Raw genomic sequence first — 19,985 nt, 5'->3', positions numbered from 1 at the left:
CCCAAGGGTATCTTTGTGCCGGCCCTGTTTCTCCTACATGCACCTCACTCTGCTTTCTCTTTGTGGTTCACTTTCTGTAGTAATTTCATTGGTAATGTGTTGGCTGCGTTTCTGTTTTATTGGCCTTATTCAGAAATAACTATAACCTCAAATGATTGTATAATTCACAGTCCCAGAGGCATAAACTTATGTCAGTCCTTTATGGAGAAATGAGTGGCCATCCAGTTCCTTGGAGATGCCCACACCCAGTCAAGCCCTCCAAACGCAGAAAATATGGGTGTGGGCTCTCGTGGGAAAGGAGACTTTCTTGTCTATGTTCTTTAAGATGCTGTAGCTTCCATCAGTGCACCAAATAGAAGTCATTTGTTCATGTGAGGAGTCCTAAAGTTTATAGATGTGGAATCCAGGTCAAAATTTTTAAGACTTCTAATTGAAACTATGACAGAAGGTGACTCTTCATCTATTGCTATTTCTCATTTAGGAGCCTTCCCTGACCATCCACTCCAAAGTGCCACTTTTTATCAGGTTCTTAATATCTGATATTTTCTTATGTGATCATTTGTTGATCGTCCCCACCCCTAGTGCTGCGTATCTGCACATACAAACATACACACATTCTCATACACATGCAAGCACTCATGAATGCATGTACACACTGACACACACATGTGCATGCACACACACACCTGAACATGTGCACGCGCACTCATGCATGTACACACACACACCTGAACATGTGCACACACTCTCAGCACAGTGCTAAACCCACGGCAGATAATCGATACTTATCATATGAATGACCCCAGGCTTGCTGAGTCCAGATAGTAAGATGGTCCTCACTGCCAGACCACACTGCCACTGCTGAGAAGCCCCCTGTCAGAGCTGGAGACTCGCTGCTCCCTTCACAGTGTCAGAAGGGCCCAGCACCCCTCACCAACCTTCCCAGGCCGTAGCTCCGGGCATATCCCCTGCTAGTCCGTACTGGGCCTTTGGAAGATTTTTTTTAGCACTGCCTCTCTGGGTAGATGCAGTCCCTGGCCAGGGTACCAAGGCCCACAAGCAAGCACAGGCTGGCTTCAGTTCATGAGCCTCCTCAGCTTGGCACCTCTGCATCCAGGAACCAGCTCATCCAAGATTTGGATTTGTCCTGGCACTAAGCCCTGCCTGGGAGAAGGGGCCAAGGCCCCCCGCTGAGAAATGTTAGCAGTGAGATGCACACCTAGCGCTCTGGGCAGCTGTGGAAGGAGTGAGAGTGGTCCCACACCTGCTGTGGAGGTCTCACCGCGATGGGAAGAGCAAGCACAATGCCCTTCCTTTCACCTAAAAGGAGGGAGATGTGTGTTTAAATATGTGCCTGTACTCACAGTCGTGCGTGTGCGTACACGTGTGCATGTACACCAAAAACCAATAATGAGGTGACCGTATTTAGTCGCCATAGAGGGGTCATTATTCAATTTATCATCTAAACTGGCTCACTTCGGATAGGGAAAGTAGCACTAACCACTCAGGACCTGTAAAGCAGGACTTTGGGCAAACAAGGGTGTGGCTACCCTACTCTGGGGACATGGGAGGGGCAATGGGAGGCCACACCCATGCTGCACCTCTGTGTGGCTGAGAGTTGCACCTGGGCCTGCCCCTCTGCCCAGACCAGCCCCTTGTCTGTGGCGTGGGCTCCTGCCAAGGTGCCCTCTAAGGGTCATTGCTATCGTTGGAGCCGGGGCTCCCACTATCTGCACCATGCCTGTGTCCCTCACCACCACTCTGTGGACTTGGAATGCCATTGAGACCCTCGCTCCACTGCTTTGTTTCTCAGCCATGCTGGCCTGAGACAGGAGGGGAGCCACTGGCCCCCTGTCCAGGCCTCCTCCACCTCTGTCTTCCTAGCGGTGCTTTTCCATTGGGTGAATTCTGTGTTATTCCCAGTAATCCTCCCCTCCAGCCTCACAATGGAGAGAGTGGGATGGATGTCCTAGAAAGCCAGTGCATTTGGGGACCTGCATGTTGTGAAGCTCTCAGAATATGCACAGTGTCTCTGAGGATGAAGTCATATACCCCATACTGGTCTTCTGAGCAGCCAGCACCAATTATGGAGCATCTTAGGGGTTGTTATGTGTCTTCCCAGAGGCCAAGTTCTGTCAGAAATCCCAGGTCTAATGTTTATTCAGTCAGGTCATGGAAGAGGACATTAATCCTCAGAGCAAGAATGGAAGAGAATCCAGGATTTCTTGAACAGGGCTCTCGTAGCCACCACTCCATGTGCAGGCTGCTGCTCTGAGGTCTTGTGCCCAACCTGATTCCATTTTCCCCTGAGAGGAGTCTGAGGAGGAACCAGACCAAAGTTCTCAGCCCACACTCACTTCTGCAGACCCGAGGCTTTGAGAAGCACTGGTATGGTGGAGGGCAGGTACAGCCCAGACCACCCCCATCACCTGCCAGCAAGGGGCTGGAGCAATTCTGAGCTGCCCTTAGTGGAGCTTGGCCCTCTCTGCCTCCTCCCAGGTCACTGAGAGAGCTCCCAAGTGCTTGATGGGTCTCCTGTGCTCCCCAAAACAGGAGAGGAAAAAGGTCACTCTGACCCAAGCTCTCCTCTGTCACGCCTCCCAGATGGACCTGGCATGCCCATATCTGCTGCTCCCTCTGAGCACAGAGCTGGGGGTGGACAGATGGTAGGTAGATGTCATGGGAGGCAAGGACTGCGTCGGTCGTGTTCACAGACTGCAGCGCGTGTCGTGAATCCATGAATAGTGTTGGGTTTCGGCTTGAAATAAGTAGCCCTGCTTTAAATGTTGCATGAGAAGAGGACTATCAGTGCCATGGTGTCCAGTGCTCAGTTGGCCTTTGCCTCATTGGTGTGACTGTGGGGCCCTTTCTGCATAGCTCTTCAGACACCAAACCCAAGGCTGAAAGGCTGTACTTCACTTCACCTTTGCTTCTTTCCAGCACGAGTCTCTCACTCATTAACTGTTCATCTCTTCCCAAAGCCACCCTCTCCATTCATTGGGTTAGGGATGGGACAGCACCCCAGTTCTAACTGGGGTACTTTTCTTCAAAGTGTGCAGGTTCTAAGTCCGTGTTCTCTCCTCTCAGTGCTGGTTGCTATCCTGTGCCATCAATTATCCTCTAGTCTGGCACCTGTGGGTATTTACTGTGGAACAGACCATGGCATTCAGGAGTGTGCTTCCAGGAGCACTTGGCCTCCACACACCAGTAGCTTGGCTTCCACCTGTGGGCAGGGTAATCCCCCGTAAGGTTTTTGAAATGTACACCCAGGAGCGCTGTGTTTAGAGTCGGCACACATATATTTTACAAAACGACAAAACAAAACACTCCTCTTCTGCTTTCCTTCCTGAAAAATTCAGCCCTAAAGCCATTAGGTGGGACAGGTCAGATGGGGGTCTGCAGTGGACAGGGGCATAGGAGGGCATGGAGGACCATAGCCAGGGTGTCAGAGCCAGACAGAGTGAAGAGAGCAACCTTGTGGGCAGGGGTGGCAGCAGACATTGGATATTGCTGCTATACAAGGAGAATGATTGAGTAAATGTTTCAGATCAATAGAAACCAAGTTTCTCCCTGCTAGAGGAGGGAGTTACAGGTAGAATGACCTTTGTGGTGTTGGATTGGATTTAGAGATGTCAATCAACTTAAGGCTTCTAGTATATGAAAATTTAAAAAGATGCAATGTGTATTGTGTGTGTGAGTGTGTACATGCATACACATACATATACACGCACACTCACACGTGTGTACACACACACATACACACTTACATACATACACATATTTCCTAGCTCTGTCCACTGAAAGCATCTAGAAGCAATGACACCCCAATAGCTGCGAGATTGTATGCTAGGAACCAGGATCCTTGAGTGGAGGTGGCACTCACAGCCAACAATCTACCAGGTGGACTCTGATTGCAACAAGGCAGACCTCCATGGGGATCTGACCAGAGTGTGACACCCCCTACTCCACCTGGTACTTGTTGGTTGCCAGGATATTGAAAACTACTATGGAAGGGCCCCGCAGTGAAGTCTGCTCAGGCCTCTGAAACCAACACCACAGACCTCCCTGGGAATAGCTTTGGGTCTGTCTGCTACACCTTACAGTCAGCACTGAGGACTGCTGATGAAGGCTGCTGTGTACTAGGAACCAGGCATCTTGAGTGGAAGCTACACCCACAACCAACATACAACAGGGCAGACTGTAATAGCAATAAGGCATACCTCTCTGGGAATCTATTTGGAGTGTGACAACCCCACCCCCAACCAGTAACTGCCGGCTGCTGAGCTGATAAAAACTCCTAAAGAAGGTTCCCAACAGTGGAGTCAGGAAGTGTGTTCCCTAAGTAGAGACTGCTCCCCCAAACACCAGAGAGCCACTGGGGCTCTGAAACCAACAACATAGATCTCTCAAATAGGTTCTTCTGAGGAGTAGCCAGCCCCTCCTCCTCCTGAAATAAAGAAAAATCTGCCTGTTCTTCCCCTGAATGCCAGCTCAGATATAAGTAGCCCCCTCAGAGCAGGAAAGGAAGCCTCAGACAATGCCAAAGGGCAACACCCACCCTGAAGGGGGCTCACTGAGTATAGGTTTTCTAACTAAAAATGTGGTTGGTAAAACAGAGAAGGGAAGGTAGTCATAACTAGAGAGGACTGTGCTCCCTAATGGATAGCTTGCTTAGTACACGGTATCTTGCCTGAGTGGCGGTGCCCCCCGGTGGACAGACTGACAGCAGCATGTTCTCTGGTGTGTTTGAGAAAGATTGGAAGTTGAAAACCGAGACCTGGAACTTTCAAATCCTAATAAAACTGGGGAGGGAGAAGGAGCTATCACAGAGAAGGAAAGGAAATGGCAAGCAAAAGCTGAAGGCTCTGTCTGCCTTACACTCCTTAGAGTTTTTTGAAGAAAATAGTGTGGAAAAAAACACCAAATACTGGGGAACACTGAGAAAGTTAACAGCCTCAAAATTCCAATGCTCCAACAAATAAATCACAAGACACACAAAGAACAGAGAAACGATGGTCCATCCAAATGAACATGACAAAAGGAGTGACTTTAAACATAAATTAAGAGCTAAGGGAAAACAGACCAATAGCTAAAAGAAATAAAACAATGCAAGAACAAAACGAGGATCTAAAAAAAAAAAAAAGAGAGATTGCAACTGGAAGGGAAAATGACTGAAATGAGAAACACAATAGAATGACTTAACAACAGAAGAAAGAATCAGTGAATTAAAAGATAAGATAGTTCAAATTACAGATGCTGAAGAGCAACAAGAATACCGGCTCAAGAAGGCTGAGCAAAGTTAGTGACATTCTGGGACACAAAACAGGAGACCTAATACACACATCATGGAAATTTCAGGAGGAGATGAGAGAGACAAAAGGACAGAAAGAATAACTGAATTAATGACAGAAAATTTCCCCAATATAACAAAGGACATGAACCTACAAATCCAAGAAGCTCAAAGAACCCCAAGCAGGATAAACCCAAAGAGATCTACACCAAGACACATCATAGTTAAGCTCTATAAAAAGTAAAGATAAAGAGAGAATCCTTGAAAACAGTGAGAGAGAAGCAAACAGTCAATACAAAGGATCACAATAAGAATAAGTGTCAGTTTTTCCTCAGGAACATTGGAGGCCAGAAGGCAATGAAATGAAATATTTAAAGTGCTGAAAGAAAAAAAAAACTGTCAGCCAAGAATACTATACCCAGCAAAACCATCCTTCAAGAATGATGGTGCAATTAAAACATTCCCAGACAAACAGAAGTTGAAAGAGTTCATATTGACTAGACAGGCACTGCAAAAAATACTAATGGGAGTTCTATAGATGGAAGGGAAAAGACACTAGATAGAAAGTAATTTAAAGCCATACATAAAATGAAAGATCTCTAATAAAAGAAAATGTATGGACAAGTTTAGGGGCTAGTAATAAGATATTCATGCTTGATAATTCTAAATGTTTTGTCCTTCATGTTTTTAAATAACAAATATGTAAAAAAGCAAAGATAAAATTATGTTACAGGGCACATGAAATATAGACATAATTAGCAATAATAACAACAAAAGAAGGGGAGAGGAATGGTATAGAAATAGAATTTCTTGTATGTCACTGAAGTTGATACCAACTTACCTAGAATGCTATAAATACAAGCTGTTAGATGTAATATTTATGGTAACCACTAAAAACATACACAAAAGGGAAGAAGAAGGAAACCAAAAAGGCTCACTACAATAAACCAATATAACACAAAAGCAAGCAGTAGTAAAGGACAAAGACAAAGAAGGCTTAAGACACACAAAAACATAACAAAATGGCAGAAGTCACTTCTTATCAGTAATTACACTGAGTGTAAATGGACTAAATTCTCCAATCAAAAGGCAGAGAGTGGCAGAATGGATTTTTTAAAAAATGATCCAGTTATATGCTGTTTACAAGATACACACCTAAAACTCCAGGACATTGAAAGTGAACGGATGGAAAAAAATAACCAAAAGAGAGCTAGGGTGGCAATCTTAATATCAAAGGAGACTTTAAGATAAAATCTGTTAGAAGAGATAAAGACAGACATTATATAGTGATAAAAGGGTCAATCCATCAAGAAGATTTAATAATCATAAATATATATGCACCCAACATCAGAGCAGCTATATATATAAAGCAGGCACTGATAGAATTGAAGGGAGAAATAAAAAGTACTATAATAATAGTTGAAGACTTCAATACAACACTTTCAATATTAGAACATCTAGAAATAAGATCAACAAGGAAACAGAGAATTTGAATAACACTATAAACCAACTAGACTTAACAGACATATATAAAACACTCCACCCAAAAACAGCACAATATACATTCTACTCTAGTGCACACAGATCCTTCTCCAGGAGAGGCCACTTGTTATGTCACAAAGCAAATCTTAAAAAATTTAAAAAGTTTGAAATCATACAAAGTATTTTCTCTGACCACAATGGAGTGAAGCTGGAAATCAATAACAGAAAAAAAAAAAAAAAAAAAAAAAAAAACCTAGAAAATACAGAACATATGGAAATTAAACCACACACTGTTAAACTACCAGTGGGTCAAAGAAGAAATCAAAAGAGAAATCACAAATTTCCTATAGTAAAATGAAAATGAAAGCACAACATACCAAAATTTATGATGCAGCAAAGGCAGTACTCAGACGAAACCAATGCTTACATAAAGAAAGAATGAAGACCTCAAATAAACAGCCTAACTTGATAACTACAGGAACTAAAAAGACAAGAGCAAACTAAGCCTAAACCTACCAGAAGAAAGGAAATAACTAAGATCAGAGCAGAAATAAATGAAATTGAAAACAGAAAAGCAATAGAGAGAATCAATAAAACCAGAAGTTGGTTCATTGAAAAGATCAATAAAATTCACAAACCTTTAGCTGGACTGACGAAGAGAAAAGATGCAAATAACCAAAATAAAAAATGCAAGAGTGGACATTACAACTGATCCAATAGAAATAAAGAGAATCTGACACAATATTATGAATAACATAATGGCAACAAACTGGATTAGCTAGATGAAATGGACAAATTCGTAGAAGCACACAACCTTCCCAAACTGACTCAAGAGGAAATAGAAAGTCCGAACAGACCCATAACAAGTGAAGAGATCAAATCAGTGATGAAAACCCTCAAAACAAAAAAGAAGTCCTGGACGAGTTGGCTTCACTGGGTAATTCTACTAAACATTTAGATAGCTGACACCGATACTGTTTAAAGTCTTCCAGAACATAGATAAGGAAGAAATATTCCCTAATTCATTCTATGAAGCAAACATAACCCTAATACCAAAACCGAGATAAAGATACCACAAGGAAAGAAAACTACAGGCAATATCTTTTATGAATACAGATGCAAAAATCTTTAACAAAATACTAGCAAACAGAATCCAACAGGATATTAAAAGAGTCATATACCATGGCCAAATGGGATTTATTCCAGGAATGTAGGGATGGTTCAACATTAGAAAATCAATCAAGGTAATAGAACAAAGGAAAAAACCACATGATCATATCTATGAATGCAGAGAAAGCATTGGATAAAATCCAACACCCTTTCTTGATGACAACGCTAAAGAAATAGAATAGAAGGGAAATTCCTAAACATGATTCAGGGCATATAACCAACAGCCAACATTATACTTAATGGAGAAAGACTGATAGCTTTCCCCTTGAAATCAGAAACAAGAGTGCCCACTCTCACCACTTCTATTCAATGTTGTATTAGAAGTGCTAGCCAGAGAAATGAGACAAGAAATGGAAATAAAAGGTATCCAGATTTGCTGGAAGGCATTATGCTGAGTGAAATTACTCAGCTGCAAAAGGACAAATATTGTATAAGACCACTATTATAAGAACGCGAGAAATAGTTTGAACAGAGAAGAAAATATTCTTTGATGGTTACGGTGGCAGGAAGAGGGGTATTCACTAATTAGATAGTAGGTAAGAACTACTTTAGGTGAAGGGAAAGACAGCACACAATACAGGAGAGCTCAGCACAACTGGAATAATCCAAAAGCAAAGAAGTTTCCTGAATAAAATGAATGCTTCAAAGGCCAGTGTAGCAGGGGTGGGGGTTTGGGGACCATGGTTTCAGGGGACATCTAAGTCAATTGGCATAATAAAATCTATTAAGAAAACATTCTGCATCCCACTTTGGAGAGTGGCGTCTGCAGTCCTAAACGCTAGCAAATGGCCATGTAAGGTGAATCGATGGGTCTCAACCCACCTGGATCAAAGGAGAATGAAGAACACCAGGGACACAAGGTAATTACGAGCCCAAGAGACAGAAAGGGCCACATAAACCAGAGACTACATCAGCCTGAACCAGAAGAACTAGATGGTGTCCTGCTACAACCGATGACTGCCCTGACAGGGAACACAACAGAGAACCCCTGAGAGAGCAGGAGAGCAGTGGGATGCAGACCCCAAATTCTTATAAAAAGACCAGACTTAATGGTCTGACTGAGACTAGAAGGACCCTAGTGGTCATGGCCCCCAGACCTTCTGTTGGCCCAGGACAGGAACCATTCCCAAAGCCAACTCTTCAGATAGGGATTGGACTGGACAATGGGTTGGAGAGGGATGCTGGTGAGGAGTGAGCTTCTTGGATCAGGTAGACACTTGAGACCATGTTGGCTTCTCCTGCCTGGAGGGGAGATGATTGGGCAGAGGGGGTTAGAAGCTGGCGAAACAGATGGGAAAAGAGAGTGGAGGGAGCGGACTGTCTCATTGGGGGGGGAGCAATTGGGAGTATGTAGCAAGGTGTATATAAATTTTTGTGTGAGAGACTGACTTGATTTGTAAACTTTCACTTAAAGCACAATAAAAAATTTTTTAAAAAAGGTATCCAGATTTGAAAAGAAGTAGAGTTATCTCTATCCATGGATGATATAATCCTATACATAGAAGACCCCAAAGAGTCCACAAGAAAACTTCTGGAGATAATAGAGGAATTTAACAAAATTGCAGGGTACAGGGTCAACAGACAAAAATCACTTGGGTTTCTATACACCAGCAGTGAGAAATCCGAAAGGGAAACTAGGGAAATAATTCCATTTACAATAGCATCTAAGAGAATAAAATACCTCAGAATAAATCTAAGGACATATAGGATGAAAACTCTAAAATGCTGCTAAAAGACATTAAAGAAGACTTAAATATATGGAAAGATGTTCCATGTTCATGGATTGGAAGACTTAATATTATTAAGCTGTCAATATGATCCAGAACAATCTATAGATTTAGTGCAATTCCGATAAAAATTCCAACAACCTTTCTTTCTCTGGAAATAAAAAATCAGTTGTCAATTTTACATGGGATGGCAAGGGGCCCTGAAAAGCTGAAGTAATGTTGAAAGAGAACAAAGCTGGAGGACTCACTTCTTGATTTTAAAACATACTATACAGCTACAGTAATCAAAACAGCCTGATACTGGTATAACAGCAGACACATAGACCAGTGGAATAGAACTGAGGGTCTAGATATAAACCCACACACATCTATGGTCACCTGATTTTTTTTATAAGGGTGCTAAATCCATTCGAAGGGGAAAGAAGACTCTCTTCAATAAATGGTGCTGGAAAACCTGAATTTCTACAGGAAGAAAAATGAAACAGGATCCATGCCTCATACCATACACAAAAACAAATTCAAAATGGATTAAGGACCTAAATGTGAAAACTAAAACCATAAAATTCTAAGAAGAACAAGCATGGACAATGTTGTCAGGGCTAGCTTTTAACAATGGATTATCTAACATAATAATAACAAAAACACAAACAGCAAAAGACAAAATAAATAAATGGGACATCACAAAAATTTAAAACTTTGCTCCTCAAAAGACTTTACAAAAAAAGTGAAAAGACAAGCTACCAACTGGGAGAATATCTTCAGAAACCATATATCTGACAAGAATCTAATAACCAGCATATATATAAAACTTTGACAATAACAAAAAGACAAATACCCCATCATAAAATGGACAAAAGACTTGAGTAGGTATTTTACTAAAGAGGGCATTCAAATGGCCACCAAACACATGAAAAAATGCGAAGTGTCTTTAACCATCAGAGAGATGTAAATCAAAACCACAATGAGATACTATTTTACTCCCACTAGGATGACTAAGATAAAAAAAAAACTGAAAATAACAAATGTAGGCAAGGATGTAGGAAATTTGGAACCATTAACCCGTTGTGGTGAGAATGCAAAATGGTACAGTCATTGTGGAAAACAGTGTGGCGGTTCCTCAAAACACTAAAAATAGAACTACCATATGACCCAGCAATTCCACTCCTAGGTATATACCCAAAAGACTTGAAAGCAGAGACTCAAACAGAGACTTGTACACCAATGTTCATTACAGCACTATTCACAATAGCCAAAAAATGGAAGCAACCTAAATCCCTATCAACAGATGAATGGATATACAAAATGCAGTACATACATACATACAATGGAATACTACTCAGCCAGTAGGAGAAATAAAGTCTTGGTACGTGCTACGATGTGGATGGAGCTGGAAGACAAGCTGAGTTAAATAAGCTAATCACAAGAGGACAAATATTGTAAGACCTCACTTACATAAAAAGACAAGAAAAGGCAAATATATAGAGAACAAAGTTTATTAGTGGTTCAGGAATGGGGGGAAGGGAGAATTAACAGTGATGGAAATTTCGAACTGATTCAGGGTAGAGTTTCACAGCCGATTATTTAATTGCTGTCACTGCGTTGCACACCTGTAAAAAAAACTGAATTGGAGAAAGTTGTGTGATAGACATGTTATATCAACCACAAAACTTTTTAAAAACAGCAGGTGCTGAGGCTGCTTATGTACAACCAAAATCCTTGTGGGATTTTGTTTCTTGGTTTGGAGATTTAGGGTCATGGTTTCATGGGACATCCCAGATAATTGGCCTAATAATGTGTTTAGTGTTTCTCTTCTACCTCCTAGTTCATTGTTGTGGTGAGACTGATTGTTTTGTGTGGACTTTCTAGCCATGGTCTTGTAACTCCTACCCAGGTAATTGAGCAGGGCTTTGTGATAAGCTGATTGTGGCCCACCGAGGGGATTGGTCAGTTTTGCCTTAAAAGAGACCCAATTTCAGAGCAAAGAAAAGGATCCTACCACCACCAAGAAGAATAGTCAGGAGCAGAGAGCACGTCCTTTGGACCCAGGATCCTGTGCTGAGAAGCTCCTGGAAGCAGGAGACCAAGAGAGAGAGCAAGGTGTAACCCTGAAGATTGTGAGAAGCAGTGGCAGGAGAGACCCCGCAGCAGGAGACGGTGCAGTGGGCTTCCCAGCCCATGGAGAAAAAAAGCAGAGTGCCTTTGGGGAGAGGCGTAGGGCCAGAGAGAGGTATGCCTGCGAGCATGGTTGGGAAGTGGCTGTCCTGATGGAAGAACTGTATCCTGAGTGTTCCTGAGCCTGAATTTTAACTGTTACTTCCCTAATAAACCCCATAATCATGAGAGTGGTCTGTGAGTTCTGTGTGACCACTGCAATGAATTATCAAGCCCAGCGGAGAAGTAGAGAGTGCTGTGGGAAGGACAGTTGGTGTGAGCATTGGTAAAGATGGCGAACAGAGGAGGCATGTCTGACCCCTGTCACATAGGAATCAGCCTTGAGCTGTTGGTCTTGATTCTACTTTTCCCCTTACAGGGTTGGAAGAGGTTAGACACTGGCCCATGCCGTTTTTATAATTGTGTAGTGCCTTAAAAGCTTAGCAGCCATCTGAGGCACAACATTTGGTCTTTATTTGCCTGGATCCACAGAAAAAGAAAGCATTAAGAATAGAAGGAAGATATGGAATGTGTGGCTAACTGCCTCCATAAACAAATGCCTCCTTTGCCATGGGACCAGAAGAACTGGATGGTGCCCAGCTACCTTTACCTAACATTTTGATCAAAGATTCTGTGGAAGAATTTTGGATGAAAAGGGCAAAACGCAAAACAGAATTTCAAATTCTCATGGACTCCAGACTTTCTGGTGCCATGAAGGTTGGATAACCTCTGAAGCTATTGCCCTGAGATAATCTTTAAATCTTAAACCCAAAATGTCCCCTGAAGTCTTCTTAAAACCAAACAGTGGTTTAGCTTAACTAGTAAAAAAAAAAAAAAATCTGCCTTGAACATTATGCTCTTTTAAGAACTCTATGGGATTACACTGACAACTGCAACCTGAAAGATTAGATAGGAAGCTTAGGGGGCAGTCAATTTATTTTAAAGGGGGAGGAACAACTCAGAAAAGGAGGGTGAGAATGGTTGCACAACTCAAAGAATGTAATCAGTGTCATTAAATAGTACTGTAGAAACTGTTGAATTGGTGTATGTTTTGCTGTGCATATTCTCAACAACAAAATAACGAAAATTTAACAAAAGAAAAACTAAAGAGGTAGATTCTATAACAACAGCAACAGATGCATCCCTAAGATTTGCAGCCTTTGTCCTAGAGGTAATTTAAGCAGTTGGCTGGGAGCTGTGTACGTGCAGCACTGTTTTCCCAGACCACACCACCTGCGCCCTCAACCAGGGCCACACTGTTCTGGTTGTGGCCCCCACCCACCCCATCCTATCAGACCTCCCTCACTTCATTCTGAACATCCGCAAGGTGCTCATGAGCCAGCTGAATGACATAGGGGTTTGGCTGGGACTGTTGCCTGGGCTGGACCCATAGATGCAGTTGTGAGCCCTGAAGCTCTCCATGTGCCCTTTGGGCTAGCCCTGTTGTTGAGGGACATCAATGCCATGGTCTTCTGCCCAAATGTCTTAGAGCTTTTCACGACAGCAGTTCTTGGAGCCTCCTCTTGCTGAGCCTCAGACATGAATGGGCCCCTGTGCTGGGAGGGCCTGAAATGGCCTATGTAACATTCAAAGTCACTCTCCCGCCTGACTGAGGCTTGAGCCTTCTCAGCCCATGCCCTCTCCCATGAGGTGGAGTCTTTCCAGAGGCTTCTCAGACCTTCGTAGTAATGGACCCCACCAGCCCGCCAGCTGTGCCTGGGTGTACCTAGTCTGTGATAGGGGAGGCTCCACCTCCAGATGCATATGGGATGAACTGACAAGGACGCCTCCATCCCTCCTTGCCAGCACCCCCAGAGTCCAGCTGCCATGTTACCACCACTGTGGTAGGCTCCTTGCCACCTGAGAGACCTCATCTTAGAGGTGGCCAGAAACCATCACCTTCAAGTTCATGTCTCCTGGGAATGCTCAGCCCAGGGTGGAGGGTGTGAAGCTGGGACTTGTGCATTTGCCAGTCAGTGGATGGCATGGGAGGTGGCCTCAGATAGCAGTGACTGCAAGGGACAAGGGAGCTAAGGTCCCAAAGGGAAGCTCTCAGACCCTGCACAGAATATTCTCTACTTTCTCCATCTTCATTTTTGCATAGTTTGGTAAGAGGCTTGCTTTTCTTTGTTTCCTAGCATGGACAACTCGGAGGACCCTGTCTATGAGAGTCTAGAAGAGTTCCACGTTTTCGTCCTGGCCCATATATTAAGAAGACCGATCGTTGTTGTAGCAGATACAATGCTAAGAGACTCAGGTGGAGAAGGTAAGTTCCTGAGAGAAATATGTCTTATTCGTAGCCCAGAAAGCTTAGCATTCCAGTTAAAGAAGGGGCAGCATAACATAAGGATTGAGCTTCAGAAGATCCCAGAGTGTTACTCTGTGAGGACAAAAATCATGTTATTTGTCACCATTTCTCCTCTACTTGATGTGTTTCTTTTTCCCCCCTCATGGCAGAAGAGATTATTCTTGGCATCCACCCTCTTACATAAACAAAACATGGCTGTCTTAGATTCCTTAGAGAAACAGAGCGAGTGAGATACATATACAGAGAGAGAGAGATTTACTTCAAGGGATTGGCTCACAGGATACTAGGGGGCTGGCAAGTTCAAGATCCATAGGTCAGGCAAGAGAAAGAGTACAGAGTAAAGTGTGAGTTCTGCCAAAATATCTATTTATAGTCTAGGGATAGAACACACCCCAGGGAAGCTCCCTTTTCAACTGACTTATTGTTTTTATTACATTTTCATTAAGAATGATAATTCCATTGTATTGCATTGATTAGATTACATTATGGAACAGCAGCTAGACTAGTATTTGGCCAAACCACTGGAGACCATAGCTTAGCCAAGTTAACACATAAAATTAACAATCACAGTGGCCATGAGAAATCTGGCCATGTTAGGATGGGACTAAACCCAGAGCCCCCACCTCCACCCACCCTCATCTGTGTGCCCACAGCATGGCTGACAGGCCAACAGCCCACCCCTCTGATAGACACTAGTGCCCAGCCCAGCACTGCTCACTACTCCAGTCCCTATCCCACCCCCTCTGCAAGCTACACATGTTTTAAAGCATATCTTGGAAGACAAGAAGCATGAAATCACTTGATAAGGTTGTGGTAGAAAAAAGGTAGAGAAGGAGCCAAAGATGGAAGGGCTATCTACCCCCTGCCCCGAGAGCCCAGCGCTGTGCATGGTGGCCCTTGCATATGTGTTCTCTTGTCCACTCTCATCTCCCAGAGTGAAACATGCCCTTCCGGTCCAGGGAGGTTGAGTAATGCACCCAAGTCACACCGCTCAATTCATGGAGGACCCCATTCAATCCCAGCACACGGGCATCCCCTCTGGTGCTTCCTCCACTTCAGTCTATGGCTCTCTGGGTCCCTGAGGCTTGGAGCTGCAGGGCCAACATCCTCTCCGGACAGGAGAGTAAAAGGGGAGTGGCCAGAGGGGGTAGACCACAAGGACGGGGCCACTTCTGGAATAAGTGAAGTTCCCTGGGTCACCCCAAACCCTCTGCCCCAATACCCCTCTACACTACAGTCACTTTTAGGTTTTTTTTTTTCATTTTCTCTTCATTTCTCTCACACCATTAGCCATGTTTCCTTCCATGTGGTGTTTCCCCTTTTGTCCTTAGAAGACACCGACCATAAGGAGGTCCCCTTGATAGTGAATGCCAGATAGGGAGTGACAAGTGACTCATTCCAGCCCAGTAGTCACCACTGAACCGACTTTAAATCTGTCCCTTCACAAAAGTCGGGGCTTTCCAGGCCATTTTACAAGTTAGGATGCACTGTCCATGTTCAATCCATAACTTCCAGAGTCAGGTGGTGTGACAATCAGGGTAGGGAAGTAGCTGGCGTGTGTTTGTCCTACCCCACACCACCTTCTCCTGTTGAACTTGCTTCTCCCTGGAGGTGAGCCCAGCACCCTGGAGTCCAGTATGGTCTGATCCTGTGTGACAGGGTCTGTGCTTTCTTCCACCTGGAGGCAGAGATGCATTCCTTCACAGGGGACCCATCCCCTCTAGCGGAAGTCTCCCATGGGCAGAACTGCACTAATAGATTTAGACAAAGGGAGGGAAAGGAAGAACCCTAAGAATTCATCAAAGATGTCACTGGAACTCTGTCCATGAATTTCACTCTCTATGAGCAAAAGAAGATATTTACAGATTCTGGGGCCAAAAGGAGGATTCTTTGTGATTAAAAAGCAGATGCTGCTTTAGGGTAGATATTTCCAGGAGTTATTCTATTGCAGTGTGGGTTCTAGGCTCTCCTTCCCACTTTTTTAGGAAAAAGGAAAGGAGTGACATTGTGTCCCTGTTGCCAAAGGATTCAATCCCATTTCTCATTTCCTCTCTGACTTAGAACTTGGCAGCTAAAGCTCTCTGGTTGGTTCCTTCAGAATCAAGAGATATGGAGCAAAGAAGTTCTCGAGAAGCACAGATGCTGCTTTGTTTAAAAAAAAAAAAAAATTTTTTTTTTTTTTTTCAGTGAACAAGGTGTGGAAGGAGCAAATTTAGAAAAGCGTGTTTCCAGGCAGATAGATAGCAGGGCACCTGGATGACTTTTGGTCTCTGTGTCACTGGCCCACCTCTCCTTTGACCACCGGGGTGGGTCTCCTGGCAGCATCCTGTCCCCAGGTATCTTAGTTTTCAAGTGCTCAGAAATACCACAAGTATATTTAAAAAAAAAAACAGAAATTCATCGTCTCACAGTTCAGGAGACAAGAAGTTCAAATTCAGGACCCCGGCTCTAAGAGAGGTCCTTCTTTGACTATTTGAGCTTCTAGTAGCTGCAGGTATCCTTCACGTTCCCTGACTTGTACATGCATCCTGTCTTCACGCAGTATTTCCCCTTGTGCCTGTCGGTGTCTATCTGCCTCTTTTTAAAACTCTACAGTGCTTACATTTGGCACCTGCCCTACACTGGTAATGGCCTTGTTAACATAACAAAAGAAAACCCCTGTTTCCAGACAGGATCGCATCCACCAGTACAGGGGCCACAATTGGGGAACACAATTTAGTCCACACCACTAGGCGTGTAGGGCTCTAAGGTGGTCATAGTGGACACCCTCAGCCCTACCCCCTTGTCCACAGTGTACAACTTGCAGGGGTACAGGGATGACCCAGGGGGACTCTGCCCAGGGAGGCAGGTGGGTCAGGGTCCCCAGGCACGCATAGGACTCGGGGTCGGATAGGCATGGCCCCTCTGAGCCTGAGTCTCCCCATCTGTCTGCAGGCCGACAGCACCAGCTCTCACTGTTGAGAGTTTAATGAACTCCTGTGTGGGTACACAGTGCCCACGGGAGAGCCCCTCTCTGCTGGGGTGGGGGGTAGCTGACTCCCCTTCCCACTCTGCTCTTGGCTGTTGTCAGGGCAGCCTTCCTGGACTCACTTCACCCTGGGAGGGTGAAAGATGAATTGGCTGTTCCCTCCCAGCCCCGGCCCTCCTGCTGTTACACACCCTTGTCCTTGTTTGTGCCCTCAGCTTTTGCCCCGATCCCATTCGGAGGGATTTACCTGCCACTGGAGGTCCCTCCCAACAGATGCCACTGCTCACCTCTGGTTCTAGCCTACGATCAAGCTCACTTCTCTGCCCTTGTGTCCATGGAGCAGAGAGATCAGCAAAGAGAACAAGGTAGGCCCTGCACCAGGTCGGGGGAGGGGGATAGGCAGAGGCGGGGCAGCAGCATTTGAAGGGCTCTGACCAGGCAGCCCTGGTGGTGCAGTGGTTAAGAGATCAGTGCCAACCAAAAGGTTGGCAGTTTGAATCCACCAGCTGCTCCTTGGAAACCCTATGGAGTAGTTCTACTCTGTCCTACAGGGTCACTCTGAGTCGCAATCGACTCAAGGGCAATGGGTTTTTTTTCATGGGTGGTGGGGCAGAGGGAACATAGCGGAGGCCGCAACGTGGGGAATGCACCTAGAAGCATGCGTGTGGATACGCAGCAGCTGTTATTTCTGCACAGACTGTCCTGTGCACATACGAATGTTCTTCTCATGAAAATAACGTTAAAGATGATGCTTAATTTAAAATACTAAGAAAAATAGTAATTCCACCATCGTTAAATAGCTTTTATTGTTTCCCCCTTTCATATGTACACATAGTTTATACAATGTAATTAGTCTTAGATGTAAATTAAAAAAAAAAGCTCCTCTAGAACAGGGGTCTGCCAACTGCGGCCCATTGCCTATTTTTGTAAATAAAGTTTTATTGGATCATAGCAGCGGCCCTTCATTTATCTGCTGTCTGGGGTTGCTTCTGTACTACAACAGCAGAGTTGGGTAGTAGCCACAGACACCACATGACTCACAAAGCCTAAAATATTTACTCTCTAGCACTTTACGCAAAAAGCTTGCTGACCCCTCCTCTAGAGTAAGCTTCTGGATCAAATGGTCTGTATTTTTGTCCAGATCTTTACAGCTGAGCTTCCTGCAAGGTGCCATTTCACTGCTGAAAATGACCATGCAGGCAGGCCCAGCCACCAACCACAGGCAGCACCTGGCACAGTCGTTGTCTGGTCAAACAGACTCACATGGGGCCAGGCTTCGGTCATGTCCTCAGGTATCTCTGCTGTTTGGAGCAGTGGCTGGGCATGCAAACTTTTTTATTTACAAACTTTGGCCACATAAAAAAATATGTAATCAGTACAACTTCGGAGACTTTTTTTTTTTTCCTTTGATGCTCTTAGCTTTTTGGCCGCAGTACTGGCTTCTCTGTTTTGGGTTTTTAGCTCTTCTCAGGCTTAGCGGAGCTCTTGGGAGGTGTGAGTGGCCTTCCTCAGGACCTGGAATCCAGGTGAGGGACTGGACCCTCTATCCCAGTCCCTGAAGGACTTCGGCTGTCAGGGAAAGACACTCCACCAGAGATAGATGTGGCAGTCTGCTTCCTTAAAGATTACAGCCTTGGAAACCCTATGGGGCAGTTCTACTCTGTCCAAAAGTGTCACCATGAGTTGGAATCTACTCGAGGGCACACAACAACAGTAGTGCATCCCCCATGTCCCCTTGCTTTGTTCCCAAGAGCACCTGTGACTAGCAGGCATTGGAAGAAGAGCCCACAGTGGCCTGAAGTGGAGCGGCTCTGTAGGATTCATGGTGGGGGGAGGGGGTATAGTGTGAAGTACCTGCTTCATGCAGGCTTGGGGACCCAAAAATGGCAGCATCCCTGCCTCAGGGCCCCACTTCATGGGGGAGACAGGTGAGACCACCAAACACCGCAGCGCAAGGCAGAGTTCAGCCCAAGCAGGCATGAGCCCTCTTTGGGAGGGAAGCATAGAGGAGAGCCACTAATCCAGTTGAGAGGACTGGGGTGAATGTAAAACATTTCAAAAGGTGGATGGAACTGGTCCCAGGGCTGAGTACCAGGGGCCAGATAAGCCTCTGCAAAGGTGCAGGGTGGAGGGAAGGTGAACAGATTGCCTTGGAGCTGCCCTAGCCTCAGAGGGCTGACACATTAGGATGAGGGGATGTCGCCGGAGCTTGGAAGGAGCTCCAGAATCTTCTACTTCTTCTATTAGTTCAACCCCAGTGGTACCCCACCAGGAGGGAACCACATGGGTCACCTGGCCAAACGGGCACAGCTGGGGCAGGAATACAGGTGTTGACCCTACCTGGTGCTTGTTCAATATCCGTTTGAACCTTCAGAGTAGATAGAAGGGGATGTGCCCCTCACTGGTGACAGATCAAAGTGTGCCCCAGCCACCCTAGCTGTTCTTGGGCCCCAGGAAAAGGCTGAGAGGAGAGATGTGGCCTGGGGTCTGCTCCCACGTGGTCTCCTCTGCCCCTTCCCCACCACCAGCCCTCACGCCATCTCTCCCTCCAGCCCAGGAGCAGAGTGGCTCCATCTCATGCCTGTAGTGGCAGCCAGATGCATGGAGCCAAGGTTCTGTCTGGGCAGCAGGCATCCGGGTGTCCTCAGCACAATTGCCTCCTCAGCGACACTCTGCCTCATGAGAGTATGCTGCCAGCAGTTAGACGATCATCCTGAGTTGTTGCTCGGCAAGTCTGGGTGGGCCTTCCTCCTGCAAGCACTGTACACAGTAGATGCACAGACACAGGCACATGCGATCCTACTTGAGGGCCACAGGGACCAAGGGGACCTGGGCGACCCAGGGAGACAGCACTGAAGGTGCTGCCCAGAGGAGGTGGTGCCGCCCAGC

General features: G+C 45.1%; 1 protein-coding gene across 6 annotated transcripts in view; it reads left to right on the top strand.

Annotated features, from left to right (window-relative positions):
* OTUD7A (OTU deubiquitinase 7A) overlaps nucleotides 1-19,985 on the top strand; it is a 390,159-nt gene that overhangs the window by 345,302 nt on the left and 24,872 nt on the right. For all 6 annotated transcript variants that reach the window (XM_049905451.1, XM_049905454.1, XM_049905453.1 and 3 more), the window contains 2 exons: nucleotides 13,959-14,086; nucleotides 17,312-17,461. In XM_049905451.1, the coding sequence (XP_049761408.1) occupies nucleotides 13,959-14,086; nucleotides 17,312-17,461 (278 nt within the window). The remainder of the gene's footprint in view (nucleotides 1-13,958; nucleotides 14,087-17,311; nucleotides 17,462-19,985) is intronic.

Source organism: Elephas maximus, chromosome 13 (genome assembly GCF_024166365.1).
Source record: "Elephas maximus indicus isolate mEleMax1 chromosome 13, mEleMax1 primary haplotype, whole genome shotgun sequence".
In the NCBI taxonomy this organism is placed as follows: domain Eukaryota; kingdom Metazoa; phylum Chordata; class Mammalia; order Proboscidea; family Elephantidae; genus Elephas; species Elephas maximus.
Note: the sequence above shows the minus strand (reverse complement) of the source record. Positions and strands in the feature narration are given on the sequence as shown.